Raw genomic sequence first — 25,567 nt, 5'->3', positions numbered from 1 at the left:
TTCCATGTTTTCAAAAAGGTCTGGAATCTGGATTTTTTTTTTTTTTTTGAATCTGGATTTTTATGTAGAAGTATCCAAATTTTTAAGTCTTGGCAGCTAATTTAAAAATTTATAAACACTACATGGACCATTTCTGTTCAGGTCCAACAGAACATGTATGAGGACATCTGAATATGACCTGGGCTTTAACTGTTGAAAATGTTAAGATTGAAAAACACTGTTGTTAAACCCATAAACTGGTGAAATGGTTTGCTAAATTATGATATGCCCAGACAGTAGAATACTGTACAACCGTGGATATTCAATAAGAACCCAGTTACATGCAGGAAACATGGATGGATAGAAGTAACACCAAAATGTGAACTTTAATTTCATGTAAGTTTTCAACAGTGTATAGGTATTTCAGAACAAGTTTTTGAAAATGCATTGTCGAAAGCATCTTGCATTTGATTCTATTTAAGGTTAAGGTAAATAAGATTCTGTTATGTTAAGATAGCATATATATGATTTCTTTGTTTGCTACTTTGTTTCCAATGCAGTTATTTTCTTTTCCTTTTTAGAGATGCTAACTTTGTTTTTCTCTGACTTTGTTTTTATTCTTCTATCTGATGACTTCCAAAAGAACAACAAAACCAACTCCTCATTTAGATGGGTAAAGATTATTTTAATTTATTTTACAACCTACTTTAAATTAATATTAAAATAAGAAGCTTTTATTTAGTCATCTTTACTTGACTCTTTAGGCATCATGTTGTTTTTGGGCAAGTGATTTCTGGTCAAGAAGTTGTGAGAGAGATAGAAAACCAGAAAACAGATGCAGCTAGCAAACCATTTGCTGAGGTGCGGATACTCAGTTGTGGAGAGCTAATTCCCAAATCTAAAGGTAAAAACAAGTATATATTTCTCTTTCTTAAAATCTGTTTGTTTATTTATTTATTTGGCTGTGTTGCATCTTTGTTGCTGTGTGGGCTTTCTCTAGTTGCAGCTAGCAGGGGCTACTCTTCGTTGGGTTGCGTGGGCCTCTCATTGCGGTGGCTCCTCTTGTTGCGGAACGGGCTCTAGGCGCACAGGCTTCAGTAGTTGTGGCTCACAGGCTCTAGAGCGCAGGCTTAGTAGTTGTGGTGCATAGGCTTAGTTGCTCTGCGGCATGTGGGATCTTCCCGGACCAGGGCTCGAACCCGTGTCTCCTGCATTGGCAGGCAGATTCTTAAGCACTGTGATACCAGGGAAGTCCCTAAAAGCAAGTATATATTTCTGATAACTCTTACGCACACAAAACAAACACACTGTAATTAGTTGACACGATCTTTACGCTAAAGTGAATATAAATATGAAGTTTTTGTGTTTTTAAATGTATTTTTGTGTTTTTCAAATGTGTTTTATCTTACTTCATACTTTGTTCATTTATCATGGAACTGCTTAACTTTCCTTGAATTATTTGCAGTAATTCATCCATTTGCTTCCACTTTATTTTTTGGGCTTTTTAAAAAGTATAGTTGTCTAGGGCTTGCCTGGTGGCGCAGTGGTTGAGGGTCCGCCTGCCGATGCAGGGGACACGGGTTCATGCCCCGCTCCGGGAAGATCCCGCATGCCGCAGAGCGGCTGGGCCCGTGAGCCATGGCCACTGAGCCTGCGCGTCCGGAGCCTGTGCTCCGCAACGGGAGAGGCCACAACAGTGAGAGGCCCGCGTACCGCAAAAAAAAAAAAAAAAAAAAAGTGTAGCTGTCTAAATAGCATGGTAAATAAATATTCTTCTAGGGAAAGAGATGGTGTGGGGAGGATGACAGTTGAAGAGATTAACATAGACTAATAAACTTCACGGGAATAAATTATTTCCCCTTCATGCACTGCTTAGATTCAGAAGCATCTGGCATGTTTGAGAGCTTTTTCTGTTACATGTTGCTAACTCATTAAAGTCTTTAATATTCCTTTCAGAATTGCCCTAAGTAGAACATTCTGTTCTCAAATTTTAGGTATACTGATGTGCTCTGTAATATGCACGTTTTATTTTGCTTTTCTTTAGTTCCCCAATCAGGGATTGAACCAGGACCCACAGCAGTGAAAGTGCCGAGTCCTAAACACTGGACCTCCAGGGAATTCCCTGGAGAAGGCTTATTTTTAATTTTCTTTCTCTGCATTCCACTTTGATTCTAATGATTTCACTTTCTTCTCTTTTATGTCAAATATATACCTTCTAAACCATCACAGGAATATTGCTGCAGCTCATACTGGGACTGTTTAACTTCTTGTGTTCAAGAGTCTGGCTATCTATTCTTATTTACAAACAGCAGTTATAATGTATGCCTTGTGTTCGTGATGATTCAGAAAGAATGAAGTGTCGTTGAGTATCTTACCTTTTTTTGAAAAAATAGAAACTAAAAAGCAATCTAAATCTTTGCATATTTTAGACCCTGAATCTTCTGCTATTTAATTCTTCAAAGTGTTGTCAGTACAATTGGAATATTTTGGTTTAAGATATTATTTCTTCCCACATCATCTAGAAAGTATTCATCTTTTATTCTGTACTTAACTGTTTTTTGGCTTTTTTCTTGTGTTTTATCGTCTTCAAGGATCTTGTGTTAGGATCTATTCTCTGCTTATAAAAGTTAAGGATGCTGTGTGGTTTACATATTTAGAAGAGATAATTAAAAAGCTTACATCTTAAACCATAAATGTTATCATAGACTCTAATAAATATGGTGTAAAGATTCTTTTGGTACTAAATGGTCAGTGTATGAATATTTGCTGAAAGGATGAGAAGGTGAATGAATGTCACTCTCTGTATATTATTATGTTTTTATAATATATTTTCACTTGAAGCAATAAATGCTAATTTTGCCCATGCCATTGTGGCCAGGAAGTTGTGCTGAAAGTTGATGTAGTGTTCTAGTGTGTGTTCCTCAGACTCATGCTAAGGAAGTATATCTTGCCCTTATCAGTTTCATCAGTTGGGGAAGATTTGGCCCTTTGTTACTGTCTGCACAGGAGTTACCGAAAGGCCAGATTTGTTTTGAGTCGTACCTTCCATGCCTGCTCTGTTCTGGATCACACTATAGAAAGAGGAAAAGATCTTTATGTTTGAGGTCACACAGTTTGGCACCTGTTACTCTACAGTCCTTCAGTTACCATTCAGAACATTGGTCAGAATGGATTTTGTCAAGCATCAATAAAATCTTTTTTTTTTTAGGCAGAGCTGAGTCTTCCATCCAATTTATAAGTTTGATGGCCTTCTTACAGTCTTAAATTGGACATAGTCAAAAAGCTTTGTGTAACACAGCGGTGTTCATCATCATCATCATATTTAAAACCTTGTTTGAGAGATACACTCCCCACTTTAAAAATAAATACCGAATCTTTTTTTTTTCTTTTTCTAACTTCCTGAAAGAAAACAAAAAGACTTCTGAAGAAATATGACTGTCTGGGCCCACCTGTAAGTGGTCTTGGTGAGTCTGGGCAATCATCCTGGGCCTTCCTTTTGCTGTTGTGAGATTGGAAATTCTACTTTTTGTGGCTATTTGAATGTGCCTGAGAAGGTTCAGAGTCGAGGGGAAGATCCTTCCAACAGATGCAGAGGAGAACACAGGAGGCTAATCAAAACTGCAACCCTGTAGAGGCTATCAAGGGGCAGAGTGTAGGATAGAACACAGACCACTACCCTGATTAAGGTACTTCCTGGCTTTTCAAGAGTTACCATGATCTCAGATCATGCTGGTCTCTTCAGAGTTTCCTGCAGTTGTTAAAGAGAGGTCTGTCCACCTTTGCTATGCAGCATGAGTTGGGGCTGATGATATATTACAGAGTACATAGAAACACAAGTGCTGAGTTATGGCAGCATGGCAATAAATAAATAGTTATATGAGCAGAAATCTTGTATATATGTGGTAGAAAACAGATTACCTGGCAGTACAGAAAGAAGAGCACAACAGAGGAAGCAGTTGGTGAATCTTGTACTCAGGATACAGTAGAAAAAATCAGACACTCATTTGTATGGTGACAGGATCCCATTTCAGTGTCTTTATCCTGGAATTAAGAGCCATGGTGATAGCACTTTTAATGGAGAATAGTGGGATGTTAAACTTCGAATCTGTTTAGAGGGGAGACCCAGTATTTTTGAAGTGAAAAGAGGTTCATTTGAGGTATAGTTCTCTTCTTTATTTCAAACCTTATTTTGATGATGGCCTTGAAATTTCCTTCAATATAAAGGCTTCACGTGAAATTCATTGGCATAAAATTTACACCTCTCAAAAAACTAGTAAAGCAGCATTTTCTTACCATATGTTTTTACAAGTAAAATGTTCTAGAAGTTTGTTTTTTCACCTTAACAACATACTAGTAAAGTCAGTACCCAGTAGTATTACACCATATCCTACCTCCCCTCCCAACAAAGGTCAGTGAACAGGGTTGGGAATTTCTTTTACATAGTGATTGATAAGCAAACTGCATAATCTAAATAATCTAAAATAAACTAACCAGAAGTGGCCCAAGAGTTAAAAAGTGTTGTTCTTTTATCTTAAGGATGGCTATATGCTTATAAATGATACTTTGAAATAGATTTTAAGTGGTTAGGCAGGAAGTAGGGTTTTTTGGAGAACGGGGTGACAACAATTGTTGTCAGACTTGGGAGTTTTAAAATTTAATACATTGATTTTGTTCAACATTTAGAAAGCATAAAAGGATAGTCAGTGAAAAGTCTTTTTTCCGTTTCTGCCGATCAGTTCCCATTCTCAAATTTTGTATACCATTCTACGTGTATGTGAATGTTGATAATATAAATTCCTAGAAATAGAATTAACAGATTATAGGGGTTATGCATTTGTAATGTTGGTAGGCATTGCCACTAGAATATAGGAAAGTTAATTTCCCTATGCCCTTTGCAGAGCCACATAATATCAAACTCTTTAATCTTTGCCAGCCTAATTACAGGGTTGGTTGTTGTTGTTGCTGTTGTTTTTAAAGCTGGTTTAAATGAGCATTTCTCTAAGGTATTTGATGTTATCATCTCCTTAGGAGCCATTTATATTTGTTTTTATATGAGTTGATTGTTAATTGCTTTGCCTCATATTTTTACTCAACTCCAAGCCTCCTTGTATTTCCTTTTGTTTGGAGAAATTGGCCATTTTTTTAAGGGTAGGTCTGCTGGTAACTATCTTAGTTTTCTGAAAATGTTGTTATTTCCTTTTCTTTCATGATGGGTATTTTCACTAGATGTAGAGTTCTGGGTTGGCAGTTCTTTCAACACATAAAAAAGTGTTAGGCCACTTCCTCCTGGCCTCTATGGTTTCAAGTGAGAAGTCTGTTGTTCAAATCATTGTTCCCTGTAGGTAATGAGGGAATTTTCTGTCATTATTATTTTAAAAATTTTTTTAATTTCAAATTTTTCTCCTGGGATTCCGATAACATAAATGTTAGATCTTTTGTTTATTGTTCTACAGGTCTCCGAGGCTCTGTTCATTTTTTTTTTTTTTTTTGGTAAATTCTGTTCATTTTTTGTTTGTTTTTTTAATTTTCTCTGATGTTCTGGTTGGGTGATTTCTATTGGTCTGTCTCTGGTTCGCCAACAGTTTCCCTGTCATCCCCACTCTGATATTGAGCACATTTTATTTCAGTTATTGTATCATTGTGTTTTTCAGTTCTAAAATTCCTTTTGATACTTTATATCTTCTTTTCTCCTGAGATTTTTAAACTCTTTTCATTTGTTTAAAGAACATTAATAATTGCTTGGGGAAGCATTTTTAAGATGGCTTTTTAAAAATCCTTGTTAATTCCAACATGTGAGTCTTCTGGGTGTTGGTGTCTTTTGATTGTTTTTTCTTTCTTAAGTTGTGATTTTCCTTGAAAATGGTTCTTGAAATTATTAGTGATATATTTTTTTAATTTTGTCCTGGAAATTTGGGGTATTGTATGTTATGAAACTCTGGATTCTGTTTATGTTTTCTATTTTTAGCAGGCAGTCACCTTATATAGGTTTAGCATTTAGGTCCTGGCCTCCTTTTGTAGATTGTGGTTTCAATGATAATTCAATTTCCAGAGCCCTTGCAGTACTATTCTGGTTTCATTTGTATGCTACTGAAAAACCGGATGCTATTCAACACTGTAGTTTAATTCTCAAACCTTTTGCCATATTAGTTCTGGTCAGTTTAACTTGGGGGTCTCCTCCCCAGGACTTCATCTGTAAATTTAAAGAATCTTTTTCTCTAGCTTCCTTCTCTGAAATCTGTGCCACCTGCTGGTGCAGTGAGGGGAGCTGAAGCCCAGGCTTCCCACTTTGTCTCTACTGACATCACTCTGGCAAGGGAAGGGGAACACTGCTTGAAGGGGAGGGTACCGGAAATCCAAATTCTCTACTTTGTCTCTGCTGATAGAGCCAAGAGGGAGTTGGTGAACTTTTTTTTTTTAAATTTTCCCCCTTAGTATTTGCTTACAGTAAAGCAGGTATTGGTGACAATTTTTTTGTCCTGCTAAACCATCTTTTTTCTATTTCTCTGTCTGGAGAGAGCAGGCCTTTCTTGGGGCTTTTACAAACCTGTGTCCGTTGGCATTTCTGAATTGCAGGCTTCTTCAGCGTGATGTCTAAGGTATATGGGAGACAGATTGAAAACCACCATGTCACCTTCAAATCCAGAGATCCCTGGCCACTCTGCCTTCTTTCTACCTTTCAGAGTCTTCTTATGTTTGTTTCTTTTTGTATTATGTCTAGGATTTCTACTTACACTTAGCAGGAGGATAGGAAGAGATGAATCTATTCCATCTTCACAATTTCTCCATTCCTTTCTTCATACTTATAAAGTGTTGTAAAATAAATCTTCCCTTTTATATCCAGAATCTACTCATCCTTAAATTACACCTATAAAGGAGTTTGTTCAGTGCTTACTAGCACATTGTAAGCACTCTACAGATACTACTCCACACTACTTTTTCCTGCCCCTATTTCAAATCCTAACATAGTCAGTTCTGCTATACTGCTTGTTTTGAAAGCATGCATTTATTCCATTCAGTTGATACATTAGAAGACAATTTGAACATAACATCAGTTTCACCTTTGCTTATGCATGCTCTTGTCTACAAGAAATACTGAGTGCAGAAAACCATACGCAGTTGAACAGCTTTACAGGAATACACAAAAATTACACATACCCAGGGGAGTTCCCTGGTGGCCTGGTGTTAGGATTTGGCACTTTCACTGCCCCATGGCCCAGGTTCATTCCCTGGTTGGGGAACTGAGATCCTGCAAGCTGTACAACACAGCCCCCCCCCGCAAAAAATTTACACATACACACACCTCACACATCTACTAAGCTACCTCAGTTCATCACATGTGTTATGAGCCATGCCTAAGTACAGTTTGTACTAAAACTTTCCATCTAATTTCATATCACCCCCCTTGCACTAACTTTACAGTAACTCACAAGCTATAGCCCTACTGACATTCACTTCCACAAGCAAACCCATGATTTTCTCAAAGTGCTGTATTTAATTGTCGTATTTATGTATTTCTTAACTATTTAACATGTGTGAAAGCTCTGTTGCTACTTCTCTTTTTTTTTTTTTTTTTTTTTGCGGTACACGGATCTCTCACTGTTGTGGCCTCTCCCGTTGCGGAGCACAGACTCCAGACGCGCAGGCCCAGCGGCCATGGCTCACGGCCCCGCCGCTCCATGGCATGTGGGATCTTCCCGGACCGGGACACGAACCCATGTCCCCTGCATCGGCAGGCGGACTCTCAACCACTGCGCCACCAGGGAAGCCCTCTGTTGCTATTTTTATTAGTTTCCTATCTTTTTTTTTTAATGTGTCACTGATGAAGTTTTTGAGTTTTGTGCCCCTAACCCCATTTTTCCTATAAGCCATGTGGTTTTTATTGTACAGTTTTTCATGGCACAGTGATTTATAGAAATGCATATGTTGGGGGACTTCCCTGGCGGTCCAGTGGTTAAGACTTGCACTTCCAGTGCAGGGGGGCGTGGGTTCGATCCCTGGTTGGGGAACTAAGATCCCACATGCCACGCAGCAGGGCCAAAAAATTAAAAAAAAAAAAAGAAATGCATGTGCTGTCTAACAGCAGAACTGACTGTGCTTCTCCAAACCTTTTCTACTTTACTCTTGTCCTTATTGACCATATTCACTAATAAATCCATATACAATTTACAGTCAGAGTTTCTAGAAAATTTATTACAACTCAATGTGTGTTTTCAGATGCTGTTTGCTGTTAAATTCACACTTGTTGGTCTTATTTTCCAAATAGACAGTAAACTCTGTGAAGGCAGAAGTTTGCTATGGAACTTCCCCATTTATACTCTACAGTTCTTTCTCTCCATGTCCTGGCATCATGTTAAATATATATCTATGTACTATTCACTTAAACATACTTGTTGATCTGAGAAGGATAAAATTTCAGATTCCCGATGTGCCTAAGTCATATTTTTAAATTTAGGTTAACACAAATTTTGACACTCAAGCTACATTCTGTTAGAACTATTATTGATATTGGCATGTCTCTATTTTTTTCTTCTTACTCTTCTGTTTTTAACTGCTCTTTCTCAGTCATTTTATCTTTTTTTTCTGAGCAGATTCATAGGAAAAGGGGACATAAATTAAATTTCACTAAAAAATAATGTTGAGAAACATGAAAAGAGGGAGCCTTTCAACCTTAGAGCTTTCTAGGTTCTATTCCAAGGCATCCTCCCTAAAAACACAGTTTATTTTCCTTTTTTCAAAAATTAATTAGTTAATTTTTTTTGCGGTACGCGGGCCTCTCACCGTTATGGCCTCTCCCGTCGCAGAGCACAGGCTCTGGACGCGCAGGCTCAGTGGCCATGGCTTACAGGCCCAGCCACTCCGTGGCATGTGGGATCTTCCCGGACCAGGGCACGAACCCGTGTCCCCTGCATCGGCAGGTGGACTCTCAACCACTGCGCCACCAGGGAAGCCCCTATTTTCCTTTCATAGTTCATATCGTCTAATACTTGGGCAGATTATATTACCCTAAAAATAGTTATAAATCTTTTTTATGATCTTCTATATTGTTGTGATATTTTGCTTCGCTCAAATGCTTACATGAAAAGTGAAGTGAAAACTAAATAATGGTTATTTGAAATATATTTAATACATTAGGTGGGGAGAATGGGCTTGCTTTTTTTTTTTTTTTTTTGGGTAAAGTTAGATTGTTTATTTGAGATTTTTCTTTTTTCTTGAGGTAGGATTGTATTGCTATAAACTTCCCTCTTAGAACTGCTTTTGCTGCGTCTCATAGGCTTTGGATCATCCTGTTCTCGTCATTTGTCTCTAGGTATTTTTTGATTTCCACTTTGATTTCTTAAGTGATCTCTTGGTTATTTAGTAACATATTGTTTAGCCTCCACATGTTTGTGTTTTTTACATTTTTTCCCCTGTAATTTATTTCTAATCTCATAGAGTTGTGGTCGGAAAAGATGTTTGATATGATTTCAGTTTTCTTAAATTTACTGAGGCTTGATTTGTGACCCAAGATGTGATCTATACTGGAGAATGTTCCATGCGCACTTGAGAAGAAAGTGTAATCTGCTATTTTTGGATGGAATGTCCTATAAATATCAATTAAATCTATCTGGTCTATTGTGTCATTAAAAGCTTGTGCTTCTTATTAACTTTCTGTCTGGATGATCTGTCCATTGGTGTAAGTGAGGTGTTAAAGTCCCCCACTATTATTGTGTCACTCTCAGTTTCCTCTTTTATAGCTGTTAGCATTTGCCTTATGGATTGAGGTGCTCCTGTGTTGGTGTATATATATTTATAATTATTATATCTTTTTCTTGGATTGATCCCTTGATCATTTTGTAGTGTCCTTCTTTATCTCTTACAATGTTATTTTAAGGTCTGTTTTATCTGTCATGAGTATTACTACTCCAGCTTTCTTCTGATTTCTATTTGCATGGAATATCGTTTTCCATCCCCTCACTTTCAGTCTGTATGAGTCCCTGGGTCTGAAGTGGGTCTTTTTTTTTTTTCCTGTGTTGTACAATATATCCTTGTATCTTATTTATTATTATTTTTTTATACAGCACATTCTTATTAGTCATCAATTTTATACACATCAGTGTATACATGTCAATCCCAATCGCCCAATTCATCACACCACCACCACCACCACCCCGCAGCTTTCTGCCCTTGGTGTCCATATGTTTACTCTCTACATCTGTGTCTCAATTTCTGCCCTGCAGACCAGTTCATCTGTACCATTTTTCTAGGTTCCATATATATGCGTTAATATACGATATTTGTTTTTCTCTTTCTGACTTATTTCACTCTGTATGACAGTCTCTAGATCCATCCACGCCTCAACAAATGACCCAATTTCATTCCTTTTCATGGCTGAGTAATATTCCATTGTATATATGTACCACAACTTCTTTATCCATGCGTCTGTCGATGGGCATTCAGGTTGCTTCCATGACCTGACTATTGTAAATAGTGCTGCAATGAATATTGGGGCGCATGTGTCTTTTTGAATTGTGGTTTTCTCTGAGTATATGCCCAGTAGCGGTCTTGCTGGATCATATGGTAATTCTATTTTTAGTTAGGTTTTTTTTTTTTTTTGCGGTACATGGGCCTCTCACTGTTGTGGCCTCTCCTGTTCTGGAGCACAGGCTCCGGACGCGCAGGCTCAGTGGCCATGGCTCACGGGCCCAGCCGCTCCGCAGCATGTGGGATCTTCCCGGACCAGGGCACGAGCCCATGTCCCCTGCATCGACAGGTGGACTCTCAACGACTGTGCACCAGGGAAGCCCTATTTTTAGTTTTTTAAGGAACCTCCATACTGTTCTCCATAGTGGCTGTGTCAGTTTACATTCCCACCAGCAGTGCAAGAGGGTTCCCTTTCTCCACACCCTCTCCAGCATTTGATTGTAGATTTTCTGATGAAGCCCATTCTAACTGGTGTAAGGTGATACCTCATTGTAGTTTTGGTTTGCATTTCTCTAATTAAATTGGTGATGTTGAGCAGCTTTTCATGTGTTTCTTGGCCATCTGTATGTGTTTTTCGGAGAAATGTCTATTTAGGTCTTCTGACCCTTTTTGGATTGGGTTGTTTGTTTTTTTAATATTGAGCTGCATGGGCTGTTTATGTATTTTAGAGATTAATCCTTTGTCTGTTGATTCGTTTGCAAATATTTTCTCCCATTTTGAGGGTTGTCTTTTTGTCTTGTTTATGGTTTCCTTTGCTGTGCAAAAGCTTTTAAGTTTCATTAGGTCCCATTTGTTTACTTTTGTTTTTATGTCCATTACTCTAGGAGGTGGATCAAAAAAGATCTTGCTGTGATTTGTGTCAAAGAGTGTTCTTCCTATGTTTTCCTCTAAGAATTTTATAGTGTCCGGTCTTACATTTAGGTCTTTAATCCATTTGGAGCTTATTTTTGTGTATGGTGTTAGAGAGTGTTCTAATTTCATTCTTTTACATGTAGCTGTCCAGTTTTCCCAGCACCACTTGTTGAAGAGACTGTCATTTCTCCATTGTATATCCTTACCTCCTTTGTCATAGATTAGTTGACCATAGGTGCGTGGGTTTATCGCTGGGCTTTCCCTCTTGTTCCATTGATGTATGTTTCTGTTTTTGTGCCAGTACCATACTGTCTTGATTACTGTAGCTTTGTAGTATAGTCTCAAGTCAGGGAGTCTGAGTCCTCCAGCTCCGTTTTTTTCCCTCAAGACTGCTTTGGCTATTCAGGGTCTTTTGTGTCTCCATACAAATTTTAAGATTTTTTGTTATAGTTCCGTAAAAAATGCCATTGGTAATTTGATAGGGATTGCATTGAATCTGTAGATTGCTTTGGGTAGTAGAGTCATTTTCACAATATTGCTTCTTCCAATCCAAGAATATGGTATATCTCTCCATCTGTTGGTATCATCTTTAATTTCTTTCCTCAGTGTCTTACAGTTTTCTGAATACAGGTCTTTTGTCTCCCTAGGTAGGTTTATTCCTAGGTATTTTATTCTTTTTGTTGCAGTGGAAAATGGGAGTGTTTCCTTAATTTCTCTTTCAGATTTTTCATCATTAGTGTATAGGAATGAAAGATTTCTGTGCATTAATTTTGTATCCTGCAGCTTTACCAAATTCATTGATTAGCTCTAGTTGTTTTCTGGTGGCATCTTTAGGATTCTCTGTGTATAGTATCATGTCACCTGCAAACAGTGACAGTTTTACTTCTTCTTTTCCAATTTGTATTCCTTTTATTTCTTTTTTGTCTCTGATTGCCGTGGCCAGGACTTCCAAAAACTATGTTGAATAATAGCAGTGAGAGTGGACATCCTTGTCTTGTTCCTGATCTTAGAGGAAATGCTTTCAGTTTTTCACCATTGAGAATGATGTTGGATGTGGGTTTGTCGTATATGGCCTTTATTATGTTGAGGTAGGTTCCCTCTATGCCCACTTTTTGGAGTGTTTTTATTATAAATGGGTGTTGAATTTTGTCAAAAGCTTTTTCTGCATCTACTGAGATGATCATATGGTTTTTATTCTTCAATTTGTTAATATGTTGTATTAGATTGATTGATTTGCATATATTGAAGAATCCTTGCATCCCTGGGATAAATCCCACTTGATCATGGTGTATGATCCTTTTAATGTGCTGTTGAATTCTGTTTGCTAGGATTTTGTTGAGGAATTTTGCATCTATATTCATCAGTGATATTGGTCTGTAATTTTCTTTTTTTGTACTATTTTTGTCGGTTTTGGTATCAGGGTGATGGTGGCCTTATAGAATGAGTTTGGAAGTGTTCCTTCCTCTGCAATTTTTTGGAAGAGTTTGAGAAAGATGGGTGTTAGCTCTTCTCTAAATGTTCGATAGAATTCACCTGTGAAGCCATCTGGTCCTGGACTTTTGTTTGTTGGACGATTTTTAATCACAGTTTCAATTTCATTACTTGTGATTGGTCTGTTCATATTTTCTGTTTCTTCCTGGTTCAGTCTTAGAAGGTTATACCTTTCTAAGAATTTGTCCATTTCTTCCAGGTTGTCCATTTTATTGGCATAGAGTTGCTTGTAGTAGTCTTTTAGGATGCTTTGTATTTCTGCAGTGTCTGTTGTAACTTCTCCTTTTTCATTTCTAGTTTTATTGATTTGAGTCCTCTCCTGCTTTTTCTTGATGAGTCTGGCTAATGGTTTATCAATTTTATCTTCTCAAAGTACCAGCTTTTAGTTTTATTGATCTTTGCTATGGTTTTCTTTGTCTCTATTTCAATTATTTCTGCTCTGATCTTAATGATTTCTTTCCTTCTGCTAACTTTGGGTTTTGTTTGTTGTTCTTTCTCTAGTTCCTTTAGGGGTAAGGTTAGATTATGTATTTGAGATTTTTCTTGTTTCTTGAGGTAGGCTTGTATAGCTATAAACTTCCCTCTTAGAACTACTTTTGCTGCATCCCGTAGGTTTTGGATCGTTATGTTTTCATTATCATGTGTCTCTCGGTATTTCTTGGTTTCCTGTTTGATTTCTTCAGTGATCTCTTGGTTATTTAGTAACGTAGTGTTTAGCCTCCATGTGTTTGTGCTTTTTATGTTTTTTCCCCTGTAATTCATTTCTAATCTCATAGCGTTGTGGTCGGAAAAGATGCTTGATATGATTTCAATTTTCTTAAATTTACTGAGGCTTGATTTGTGACCCAAGATCGATCCTGGAGAATGTTCCGTGCACACTTGAGAAGAAAGTGTAATCTGCTGTTTTTGGATAGAATGTCCTATAAATATCAATTAAACCTGTTTGGTCTATTGTGTCATTTAAAGCTTGTGTTTCCTTATTAATTTTCTGTTTGGATAATCTGTGCATTGGTGTGAGGTGTTAAAGTCCCCCACTATTATTGTGTCACTGTTGATTTCCTCCTTTACAGCTGTTAGCGGTTGCCTTATATATTGAGGTGTTCCTATGTTGGGTGCATATATATTTATAATTGTTATATCTTCTTCTTGGATTGATCCCTTGATCGTTATGTAGTGTCCTTCCTTGTCTCTTGTAACTTTCTTTATTTTAAAGTCTATTTTATCTGATATGAGTATTGCTACTCCAGCTTCCTTCTGATTTCCATTTGCATGGAATATCTTTTTCCATCCCCTCACTTTCAGTCTGTATGTGTCTGTAGGTCTGAAATGGGTCTCTTGTAGACAGCATATATATGAGTCTTGTTTTTGTATCCATTCAGCAAACCTGTGTCTTTTGTTTGGAGCATTTAATCCATTCACGTTTAAGGTAATTATCCATATGTATGTTCCTATGACCATTTTCTTAATTGTTTTGGGTTTGTTTTTGTAGGTCCTTTTCTTCTCTTGTGTTTCCCACTTAGAGAAGTTCCTTTGGCATTTGTTGTAGAGCTGGTTTGGTGGTACTGAATTCTCTTAGCTTTTGCTTGTCTGTAAAGCTTTTGATTTCTCCATCGAATCTGAGTGAGATCCTTACCAGGTAGAGTTATCTTTGTTGTAGGTTCTTCCCTTTCATCACTTTAAGTATATCATGCCACTCCCTTCTGGCTTGTAGAGTTTCTGCTGAGAAATCAGCTGTTAACCTTATGGCACTTTCCTTGTGTGTTATTTGTCATTTTTCCCTTGCTGCTTTCAGTAATTTTTCTGTGTCTTTAATTTTTGCCGATTTAATTACTGTGTGTCTCAGCGTGTTTCTCCTTGAGTTTATTCTGTATGGGACTCACTGCGCTTCCTGGACTTGGGTGGCTATTTCCTTTCCCATGTTAGGGAAGTTTTCGACTATAATCTTTTCACATATTTTGTCTGGTCCTTTCTCTCTCTCTTCTCCTTCTGGGACCCCTGTAATGCGAATGTTGGTGTGTTTAATGTTGTCCCAGAGGTCTCTTAGGCTGTCTTCATTTCTTTTCATTCTTTTTTCTTTATTCTGTTCCGTGGCAGTGAATTCCATCATTGTGTCTTCTAGGTCACCTATCCATTCTTCTGCCTCATTTATTCTGCTGTTGATTCTTTCTAGTGTATTTTTCATTTCAGTTATTGTATTGTTCATCTCTGTTTGTTTGTTCTTTAATTCTTCTAGGTGTTTGTTCTTTAATTCTTCTAGGTCTTTGTTAAACATTTCTTACATCTTCTCGATCTTTGCTTCCATTCTTTTTCCAAGGTCCCAGATCATCTTCACTGTCATTATTCTGAATTCTTTTTCTGGAATTTTGCCTATCTCCATTTAGTTGTTTTTCTGCGGTTTTATCTTGTTCCTTCATCTGGTACATAGTCCTCTGCCTTTTCATTTTATCTGTCTTTCTGTGAATGTGGTTTTCGTTGCACAGGCTGCAGGACTCTGTAGTTCTTCTTGCTTCTCGGGCTTGCCTTTTAACGAAACCAACTTCAGTGTATTTCTCAGGAAAGAATCACAATGCAAAATAAATATAAATTGGAGCTGGTGAATAAAGCTTTGTTAATCATGGGGAAGAGCATTACTATGTTTTGTCAAGTAATTTTAACAGCTGTATTCTGTGCTTATGTGGAATATTTTTATTTTGTCTCCATATTATATGGCCTCAGATATTTGTATTTAGAGTTACTCATATGCATTATGAATTTATTTTCTTCCTTAGGTTTCTTTAAGTTTGATTCTCCCCCCTCAGGTTTTTAGTGTATGCAAGTAGGTTTTTCAGTTTGCATACCCTTACTGCCTCACCATCAACAGTGGTTTTGGTATCAGATAAACAATTGGACTCATGAGACAAGATAGGCTTCACTCAGCACTAAGCTTATTTATCATTAAGAAAGAATATAGGACAGGAAACAGCACAGCTTGAACAGCAGCGTCATATTAGAGATGTCATGAGTTCTAGGCAGAACTTGCATATATCCTAGGCATCTCAGCTTAATAGGTTCGTGGTCCTGAGGAGCATGACTGGGTGACGAAGACTACCTAATAAGTTCATTGAAGCTATTACCTCTTGAGTTCCTTCAGCTTTTATACCTTGTTCCCATTCTCCAGTGCAGCAGCATCTCTTCGGTATCAGAGAAATAATCTTAACAGTGAACCACAGACCCTTGGGCAAGTACACAGTAACTCCAGCCAGATTCTCATTTATCTCTGTAACTCAGTACACTCCTATAAATTCTGAGTTAAGAGTTTCAAGAGGGACTTCCCTGGTGATGCAGTGGTTAGGAATCCTCCTGCCAATGCAGGGGAGGGACACTGGCTCGATCCCTGGTCCGGGAAGATCCCACACACTGTGGAGCTTAGAACTAAGCCCGTGTGCCACAACTACTGATCCTGTGTGCCACAACTGCTGAAGCCTGCACGCCTAGAGCCTGTGCTCCACAACAAGAGAAGCCACCACAATGAGAAGCCTGTGCACCACAATGAAGAGTTAGCCCCCACTCACCACAACTAGAGAAGGCCCCAATGCAGTCATAAATAAGTAAATACGTTTCAGGAATAATTTGGCCAAGTGCCAAATCCTCAGGTGTTCTGAAGCTAACAGAAAGGTTACAAACCAGCTGTTAACCCTTTCAATTAAGGTCTGTAAACAGCCAACAGTCAGTCCAAAGATATTGTCTTTGTTCTCTTTGATTTTTTTTTAATTATGGAAAATACTAACATGTACAAAAGTGATTGAAATTGTATAACAAATTAACCATGTTCATTACCCATCTTTACCAGTTAATTTATGGCTAATCTCATGTTACCTGTCCTTGGACAGTTCTCCATTTCCTGTTTGAAGTAAATTCTAGGCATAACATTTTATTGATAAATATTTCACTATCTCTAAAAGGTGACTCTTTTGAAAAAAATAACCGTACCATAATCATATGCAGACATATATACACATATGTTCCTAAATGTCAGAAATCCTTAACAGTGTTCAAATTTCTAATTGTTTAGTTAATGTTAATTTTTTGATGTTTGAATTTGAATCCAAATCAGGTTCAAACATTTGGGTTGGTGTTGTAAACTTTTTTTGTTTTTAATAGATTATCCCACCATTTCTTTTTATGTTTCTTGAGATTTATTTGTTGAACAAGCTAGGTCATTTGTCCTGTAGTGTTTCTTTCCCATTATTGCACACACTGAATTTTACGGATTGCATCCTTCTGTTATGTAATGTGCTTCTATTTCATATAACTTTGTAGTTAGATCTAGAAAATTGATCAGATATAGTTTTGATTTTTTTAAATTCTATTTGATGGGAGCAAGGGTCACTTAGGACAGGTTGTCTCTGTGCTCTGCAGTGGCCATTGGTGGGCAGTGCCTCCTTAGGAGTTGTGAAATGGTGATATTCTAACTCTGTAATTCCTTATTCATTTATTCTTGGAGTACTTTTGATAAAGAGCATCTTCCCTTCATCTTCTATTTGGTTAGCCAGTGGAACAATTCATATACGATAAGAAGGATAAATGATTTATATTTTATTTACCTATATCTGGATTCTAATGTATTTTCTGTTCCACTGTATTGTAGTTATCCATATATCAATATTGTCCCAGCTTTAGCCTGAATTCACTTACTTCTTTTTTAATTAAGGCATAATGGATTGAAAATATCCTATTGATTTCAGGTATACAACAGTGATTTGATATTTTTATACATTACAAAATGATCACTATAATAAGTCTAGTTATTCTCTGTCACCATACAGGGATATTACAATATTATTGACTATATTCCCTGTGCTCTACACTACATCCCCATGACTTATTTTATAACTGGAAGTTTGTACTTCTTAATCCCATAAACCTATTTCCCCACCCCCTTAATCGCCTTCTCCTCCGGCAACCACTAGTTTCTTCACTGTATCTATGAGTCTGTTTCTGTTTTGTTATGTTTGTTCATTTGTTTTGTTTTTTAGATTCCACATATAATTGAAATCACACAGTATTTGCCTTTTTCTGTCTGACTTATTTCACTTAGCATAATACCCTCTAGATCCATCCATGTTGTCACAAGGGGTAGGAGGTCCTTCCTTTTTTATGGCTAAGTAATATTCCATTGCGTGTGCGCGCGTGTGTGTGTGTGCGCGCGCGCTACATCTTCTTTATCCATTCACATATCAGTGGACACTTAGGTTGCTTCCATATCTTGGCTATTGTAAATAATGCTTCAGTGAAGGTTGAGTTGCATATATCTTTCAGAATTAGTGTTTTAGTTTTTTTTTGATAAATACCCAGAAATAGAATTGCTGGGTCATATGGCACTGCTATTTTAACTTCTTGAGGATCCTCCATGCTACTTCCCATACTGGCTATATCAATTTACATTCTCACAAACAGTGCACAAGGGGTCCCTTTTCTCCACATCCTCACCAATGCTTGTTATGTGTTGTCTTTTTGATAATAGCCATTCTGACAGGTGTGAGGTGCTATCTCATTGTTTTGATTTGCATTTCTCTGATGATTAGTGATGTTGAGCATCTTTTCATGTGCCTGTTGGCATCTGTATGTCTCCTTTGGAAAAATGTTTATTCAGGTTCTCTGCCCATTTTTTAATCAGATTGTTGAATTCACTTCTTTAAGTCCACCATGGTTGGAATTAGAATACTGTTAGGTGGGCGAAGCTCTGTCCAGTCTGTCATATCTTCCTCCATTTCCTGGTTAACCTCACTTATTTGTGTTAGTTTCCTCATCCTTAAAGCATTTGAGTTTTGGGACCCCTTTTAAAATTAAACTTCCTTAACCCAAAATAAAATTTAAATTTGAAATTACTTTTTGTAGAGACCCCAAAACATATTTATTAATCATTGGCAAATGACTACCACTACCCTCTGTTGTAAGTCTGCTGTTCAACCAAAGCTAAATTTCTTAATCATTAGAGGAATACTCAGGCATTGACTAAGCCCATGCCAGTGGAATCGTGTTTCTTATCTTTCCACATTCATGCATAGTATTTTTTCTATTACTTCTCTCCTACAGTTGTACTTCCAATATTGATAAGAGAAAAAGTTGAAAACTACAAAAAGATTAGAATCTGGGATTCTTGAGTGTTATTTCTGTGCCTTTAAAAAAGTATGTTATTCATATGATTCCTAAAATTAACTTAGTTTAATGTTTTAGATTTACCTATTTTCCAGAATTCTTTAGATATAAATATAACTCTGCCCCATGAGTCTGGAGATCTGGATTCTAATCTTGAGTCTTAACTCCTTTCCTGTACCCCTCAGGTCAAATAGCTGGATGAGCTAAGTGTTAAATACTGGACTTTGAGAATCTGCAAAAAAATCTAAACTTCCACTTACAAAGTTTGTCTAAAAAGTGTTCACCAAACCGTTTTGCTTTTTATTAAAGCTAGGAAAGAAGAAAAGAAAAGGCATAAATCCTCCTCCTCCTCCTCCTCATCATCCAGTGACTCAGATAGTTCAAGCGATTCTCAGTCCTCTTCTGATTCTTCTGATTCTGAAAGTGCTTCTGAAGAGAAATCAAAAAAAAGAAAGAAGAAACATAGGAAAAATTCTCGTAAACACAAGAAAGAAAAGAAGAAGCGAAAGAAAAGCAAGAAAAGGTCTTAATTTACTTTTACAGTAATGACTTTGTATTCTAATTCCCTTCTGTTTATATATAAATCTATTGGGATTTTGGATCAATTATATGGAACATGAAAATAGTGAGAAATGTTTCATAGCATGAAGTATAAGACCATTTTGATATTCTACAGTCTATAGATTAAATTTGGGGACATTCATTTTAATTTTCAACCAAACCATTCAGTTCATTTTGTCTGAATTCAATGACCTTTTGGTTATATAGGTTTGTATTTTATGGGAGGAATATAAGATTAGTGAGAATTATAGGAAACCAATGACTGTTTTATTTTCTGTAGCAGTCTCTCGCTTTTTTGTTCTTTATTTTTTTTCCTCCTATGATAGCATAGGGTAGAAAGCAGATAATGTCAGCATATTTCTTTTCTTTCCTGTTTTGTCTGAAATAATCTATGGTTGTACTAAAACTCATCTTTATAAACCTGTTGCCTCTAAAGCAGTTTCTTTACCTATATTTTCAAATATTTTAAATTTATCAGAGGGCATTGCACATGAAGTATCATATTTTGGTTCCATTTTATTGGAAAATATTTTTTGAGAATGTGATAACAGAAACATTTGGTTTTGGTTTTTGGTTGGTTTGTCAGAGGAATGAGTATTTTCCCCATGTAATTGCATTTTTGGTCAGAGATCGGGGACAGAATGATGCATATATTGTACATATTACAAAGGAAAGAAATACCAACAATTGGAAAATCGGGGTAGGTACATAATAACCAAGTGGAATTTGTTGTGTGTGTTTCTTTTAAAGCGCATCTAGTGAAAGTGAGGCTGAAAATCTTGAAGCACAACCCCAGTCTACTGTTCGTCCAGAAGAAATCCCTCCAATACCTGAAAATAGATTCCTAATGAGAAAAAGTCCTCCTAAAGCTGATGAAAAAGAAAGGAAGAACAGGGAGAGAGAGAGAGAGTGGTATGTGAATATGTTTATTTTATAAACTGGTCTACATTCTCTACCACAGAACCTTTCTTTTTTTTTTTTTTTTTTTTTCTTTTTGCGGTACGCGGGCCTCCCACTGCTGTGGCCTCTCCCGTTGCAGAGCACAGGCTCCGGATGCGCAGGCTCAGCGGCCATGGCTCACGGGCCCAGCCGCTCCGCGGCATGTGGGATCTTCCCAGACCGGGGCACGAACCCGCGTCCCCTGCATCGGCAGGCGGACGCTCAACCACTGTGCCACCAGGGAAGCCCAGAACCTTTCTTTTTTAAAAAACCATTTTTGCTTATTTTAGATAAGGTTTAATTGGTGACCTTGTCCCAAGATTGAAATTTCTTAATAGGATAATGTTAGCAAGGCTCCTTTTTGCTAACCACATAGCTGAAAAGATAAATTGACTTAATTCAGACAGATTTTTGAATAAAAGTTACATTAATTAAAAAAAAAGAAACAAGCACTGCAAATGGCAAAAAGATATTGTTAAGTGGCATTCCAAACAAATTCCATTTAAAACAAGTGTTTTACTCTGTTATTTGTATACATTAAACTTTTAAGCAAGTAAGAACCTTTATTTTTCAGTTTGTCTGATGGGGGAAAATGCTGTTTTCCTTGCCTGGTTTACAATATTGTGGTATTGAAAATTGACAGCATATTCAAGTACTTTGAAAATTTTTCTATATAAGTTCACATTATTAGTATTAGAAGTTGTTGGTTCTTGATGAATCATTTTAATAATTATGTCCAAAGATAGAAAAAAAGATGGGTATCTTTCTCTTATTTATAATTGGAAATAATGTATTTAAAAGTGGTAAAATTCTGAACATTCCCCCTATACTTTCACAATACAGTAAAAATATAAAAGTAAGTCTTGGTTACTTGAATTGGGATAATTTTGATGGATTGGATTGAGTTTATTCAGTTAATAGGAAATTGTGTGTCTAAGGAAGTAAACATTAAGGAGAAGATATTTGAACTACTTTAGAATGCATTTTTCAGATATAACATACACAGATATTGTTAGTGCTAATTAAATATTAACTCATTATTATTTGAAAATAAATAGTTTCCCTTTCTGGTATAAAGCATGATATTAAACATTTTGCTAATTCAGACCATCTTGTCTCTGTTTAATTCACATTAATTACATTTCTCTATAGTTTTATTACCAGTGAACAACTGCTTATAGGATAGTAAGATACTTTAGAATCAGATAGCTTTAAAATTGTTCTCTCAACAGCATGTAGCCTACTCTGAGTTCCTTAGCACTATCAGGTTGACTTCATCTTAGTGATGATTATATAACAGTGTTTCTCAACAGGACACAGTTGGCATTTGGGAACAGGATAGTTCTTCATCTACACACATTACAAGATTTTAGCATTCCTGACTTGTCACTCGGTACCAATAGCACCCTCTAGTCATTGACAGTTGTAAAAATGCTCCCATACTTTTCCAGATAACTACTAGGATTGATAACATTCCTGGTTGAGAACCACTGATTATATATGTAAGACTTTAAATTTATTAGTTTAGATCAGTAAAGCTATGTTCTCCAGATTTATTTTTATAAAATAATGTTTTTTAATTTTCCCTCTGCTTCCTTCTAGTAATCTACTTAACTCCCAGCCTGCTTCATACCAGAGGCGACTTTTAGTTACTAGGTCTGGCAGGAAAATTAAAGGAAGAGGACCAAGGGTAGGTGATTCTTTTCCCAGAAGTTCTAATAGTATTGCATTTATCTTAAATAATCGTAGAGTGTTTCTTAAGTATTGTTTTATACATAAGTAGTTAAAATTTAGAGTAGATACGGATGTTGAATTATATGTTCTCCTTTTATAGTAACTTCTTTGTGTTGGTTCTTCCACATTGAAAATCCATGGGATGTTAATGGATTTTACATGTACATGGTATAAAATGAGATTGAGGTCTTTCTTGTACCCCTTTGTTACTTCCTGACCACTGTGTCCCTATGCTTGTTAAAAATTAACCCTATTCTTATATTTCATACTCTTTCTCTTCACTGGATTCTCCTCATCAGAATTTAAATATCTTCTTGTTTTTTCAAAACTTTTAACCAACGTGGCTATACTTAGTATATTATTTCTTCACTTCCTACTTGTTCCTCAGCCATTTCAGTTTGTCTTCTGCCATTCTGCTGAAAAGAGCACTTGCTTTATGGTCAGTTCCAAGTCACAGAATCCATTGGATCCTTTCAGTCTGTGTCTTATTTAATCTCCCTCCTTGTAACACTCTTTTCCCTTTGCTTCCATCATCTTTTCTTCCTGTCTCTGGCCAGTCTGTCTTAAATTTCCAATGCTAGTTCATGCTCTTCTACCTGATGTTTAAATATTGTAGTACCTCAGGGTTCTAACTCTTCTCACTTTGCATATGCTTCTTGGGCAATATAATCACTCTCGTAACTTCACTGGGTACCTGTATGCTGATAACTGTCAGTTTTTCATCTGCCTTTCTGGCATCAAAGGTTTATTTGATGACCATTTAGGTGCCTAATGGGCACTTTAAACTCATCATATACAATGGTAAGCATAAACACTTCTTCAGGCCTGACCCTCCTTTAGATTTCTGGTCTCAGTGACAGACACTACCACCTGTGCAAGCACTTAAACCTGAAGCCCAAGAATCATTTTGTTTCTCCCCTTTACTTTCCTACCTTATATAACTTATCCATCACCAAATCCTGTCTGTTCAACCTCAACCTCCTAAATACTCTGAAATGTATCTGCTTCTCTCAAGCTCCACTCCTACCATCTTAGTTCAGTTCACCATTGTATATTCTCTGAACTATAAAGGGCTTCCTAACTATTCTCATAGCAGTTCTCAAACTTTTTTGTCTTCGGACCTCTTTACACTCTTAAAAATGATTGAGGATTCAAAAGAGCTTTTGTTGATGTGGGATATAGCTATCGATATTTACTGTTTTAGAACTTAAACCCAAGACATATTTAAAACAAGAACATATAAACACACATTTCATTAGCAATGAAAGCAAAGATATCAAACCACATTATGCCTCATTGATTTCCTACCTGACAATTGGGAAATTTAGTTATTTTAGAAGGCATGGAAATATCAGACATTTTTGAACCTAGAAATATGTACACTTTAGCAATTGTTATAATGCTTTTATATTTTTATATATTAATTTTTCCCCTCTTTTTTTAAAGCGTTATCGAACTCCTTCTAGATCCAGATCCAGGGATCGTTTCAGACGTAGTGAGACTCCTCCACATTGGAGGCAGGAGATGCAGAGAGCTCAAAGAATGAGGGTATCAAGTGGTGAAAGATGGATCAAAGGGGATAAGTAAGATTTAACTCTTATTTCAAATGCAGTAACAAGTATTTTTTTTAACTATTTAAAATTATTTCATTTAAAGCCATTTCAGTTGTTTCTGAATGTCTTAAGGAAAATAGAATATCATTTCAGCAATAATGGACACCATTGTTTTCCTAATAAACTTTCCCCAAAACTTTTTTTCTTCCTTTTTTAGGAGTGAGTTAAATGAAATAAAAGAAAATCAAAGAAGCCCAGTTAGAGTAAAAGAGAAAAAAATAACTGATCATAGGCATGTTTCTGAGAGTCCAAACAGAAAAAGTGAAAAGGAAAAGAAAGTTAAAGATCATAAATCTAACAGCAAAGAGAGAGACATCAGAAGAAATTCAGAAAAAGATGATAAATATAAAAACAAGGTAAAGAAAAGGGCCAAATCGAAAAGTAGGAGTAAGAGCAAAGAGAAATCCAAGAGTAAGGAAAGAGATACAAAGCATAATAGACATGAAGAAAAGAGGATGAGGTCAAGGAGTAAAGAAAGGGATCATGAGAATGTTAAAGAAAAAGAAAAGTCTGATTCTAAAGGAAAAGATCAGGAAAGGAGTAGAAGTAAAGAGAAGTCTAAACAGTTAGAATCCAAAAGCAATGAGCATGATCATAATAAAAGTAAGGACAAGGACAGACGTGCACAGTCTAGGAGTAGAGAACGCGATGTAACTAAAGGCAAACACAGTTACAATAGTAGAACAAGGGAACGAAGCAGAAGTAGGGACAGGAGCAGAAGAGTGCGGTCTAGAAGCCATGACCGAGATCGCAGCAGAAGCAAGGAGTATCACAGATACAGAGAACAGGAGTACAGGAGAAGAGGAAGGTCACGGAGCCGAGACAGAAGAGCAACGCCAGGAAGATCAAGAAGTAAAGACAGGAGGAGAAGGAGGAGAGATTCACGGAGCTCAGAGAGAGAAGAAAGTCAAAGCAGAAACAAAGAAAAATACAGAAACCAAGAAAGTAAAAGTTCACACAGAAAAGAGAATTCTGAGGGTGAGAAGAGAATGTACTCTAAAAATCGTGATCATAGTAGCTCAAATAGTAACAGGGAAAAAAAGGCTGATAGAGATCAAAGTCCATTCTCAAAAATGAAACAAAGTAGTCAGGACAATGAATTAAAGTTCTCAACTTTGAAAAATAAGGAGGATGAGAAGACCAGATCCTCAGTGGAAAAAGAAAACCAAAAATCAAAGGGTCAAGAAAATGACCACACACATGATAAAAATAAAAAATTTGATCATGAATCAAGCCCTGGAACAGATGAAGACAAAAGTGGATGAATGAGGTATATAAACTTATTTCCATTCTGTCTCAAATTTTAAGTTTTAGAGACTTGCTGATGAATCCCCTTTATGTTGTTTTCATTGTTTTGGGTTTATGTTTGTCCTTTTTTTTTTTTTTCCAATGTGGACTTTATTGAGTCGATCTTTTGATAATCTGCAACCTGGATAATTTGTACTGCAAAAGTTTTAATAAACTTGAAATGAGAAAAACACTTTGGTGTAATACTGTGTGCTGTGTTTAACTATTTCATGTATGCATTTTTTGTGTTGCAACAATCAGCCAGTAGCAAACATGCTTTTCTACACCCTGATTTGTGTGATCGGCCAGTTGGAAACAAACATAACTGATTGTTGGAATACATTGTTACAAAAGCTTGTGTTTCTCATGATTAAAGTAACCTTAGAAGCCACTAGGTAGAAGAAATCTTGTGTAGATTTTTCTATAGCATTTATAACAGAGGCTTGCAGCAGCAGCTTTTAATTACACAGAAGTGGGACCCTAATAACTTGAGATATTAAGTCATTACTTTT

At 36.6% G+C, this 25,567-nt stretch overlaps 1 protein-coding gene across 3 annotated transcripts in view; it reads left to right on the top strand.

The window, feature by feature from the left end:
• Positions 1 to 25,259, top strand: part of PPIG (peptidylprolyl isomerase G) — a 41,313-nt gene extending 16,054 nt beyond the window's left edge. The window contains exons 8-14 of one of the 3 annotated variants that reach the window (XM_027128934.1): positions 623 to 652; positions 744 to 883; positions 19,231 to 19,444; positions 20,233 to 20,394; positions 22,024 to 22,111; positions 23,602 to 23,738; positions 23,926 to 25,259. In XM_027128934.1, coding sequence (XP_026984735.1) covers positions 623 to 652; positions 744 to 883; positions 19,231 to 19,444; positions 20,233 to 20,394; positions 22,024 to 22,111; positions 23,602 to 23,738; positions 23,926 to 25,033 — 1,879 coding nt within the window. In that variant the 3' untranslated portion in view covers positions 25,034 to 25,259. The remainder of the gene's footprint in view (positions 1 to 622; positions 653 to 743; positions 884 to 19,230; positions 19,445 to 20,232; positions 20,395 to 22,023; positions 22,112 to 23,601; positions 23,739 to 23,925) is intronic. The other 2 variants (XM_027128925.1, XM_027128945.1) reach the window with 2 other exon arrangements.
• Positions 25,260 to 25,567: the final 308 nt, after the last annotated feature.

Source organism: Aethalodelphis obliquidens, unplaced genomic scaffold, assembly GCF_003676395.1.
Source record: "Aethalodelphis obliquidens isolate GAN/ISIS:26980383/991018 unplaced genomic scaffold, ASM367639v1 scaffold2, whole genome shotgun sequence".
Taxonomy (NCBI): Eukaryota; Metazoa; Chordata; class Mammalia; order Artiodactyla; family Delphinidae; genus Aethalodelphis; species Aethalodelphis obliquidens.
The sequence above is the reverse complement of the archived record's forward strand: the minus strand, read 5'-3'. Positions and strand labels throughout refer to the sequence as shown.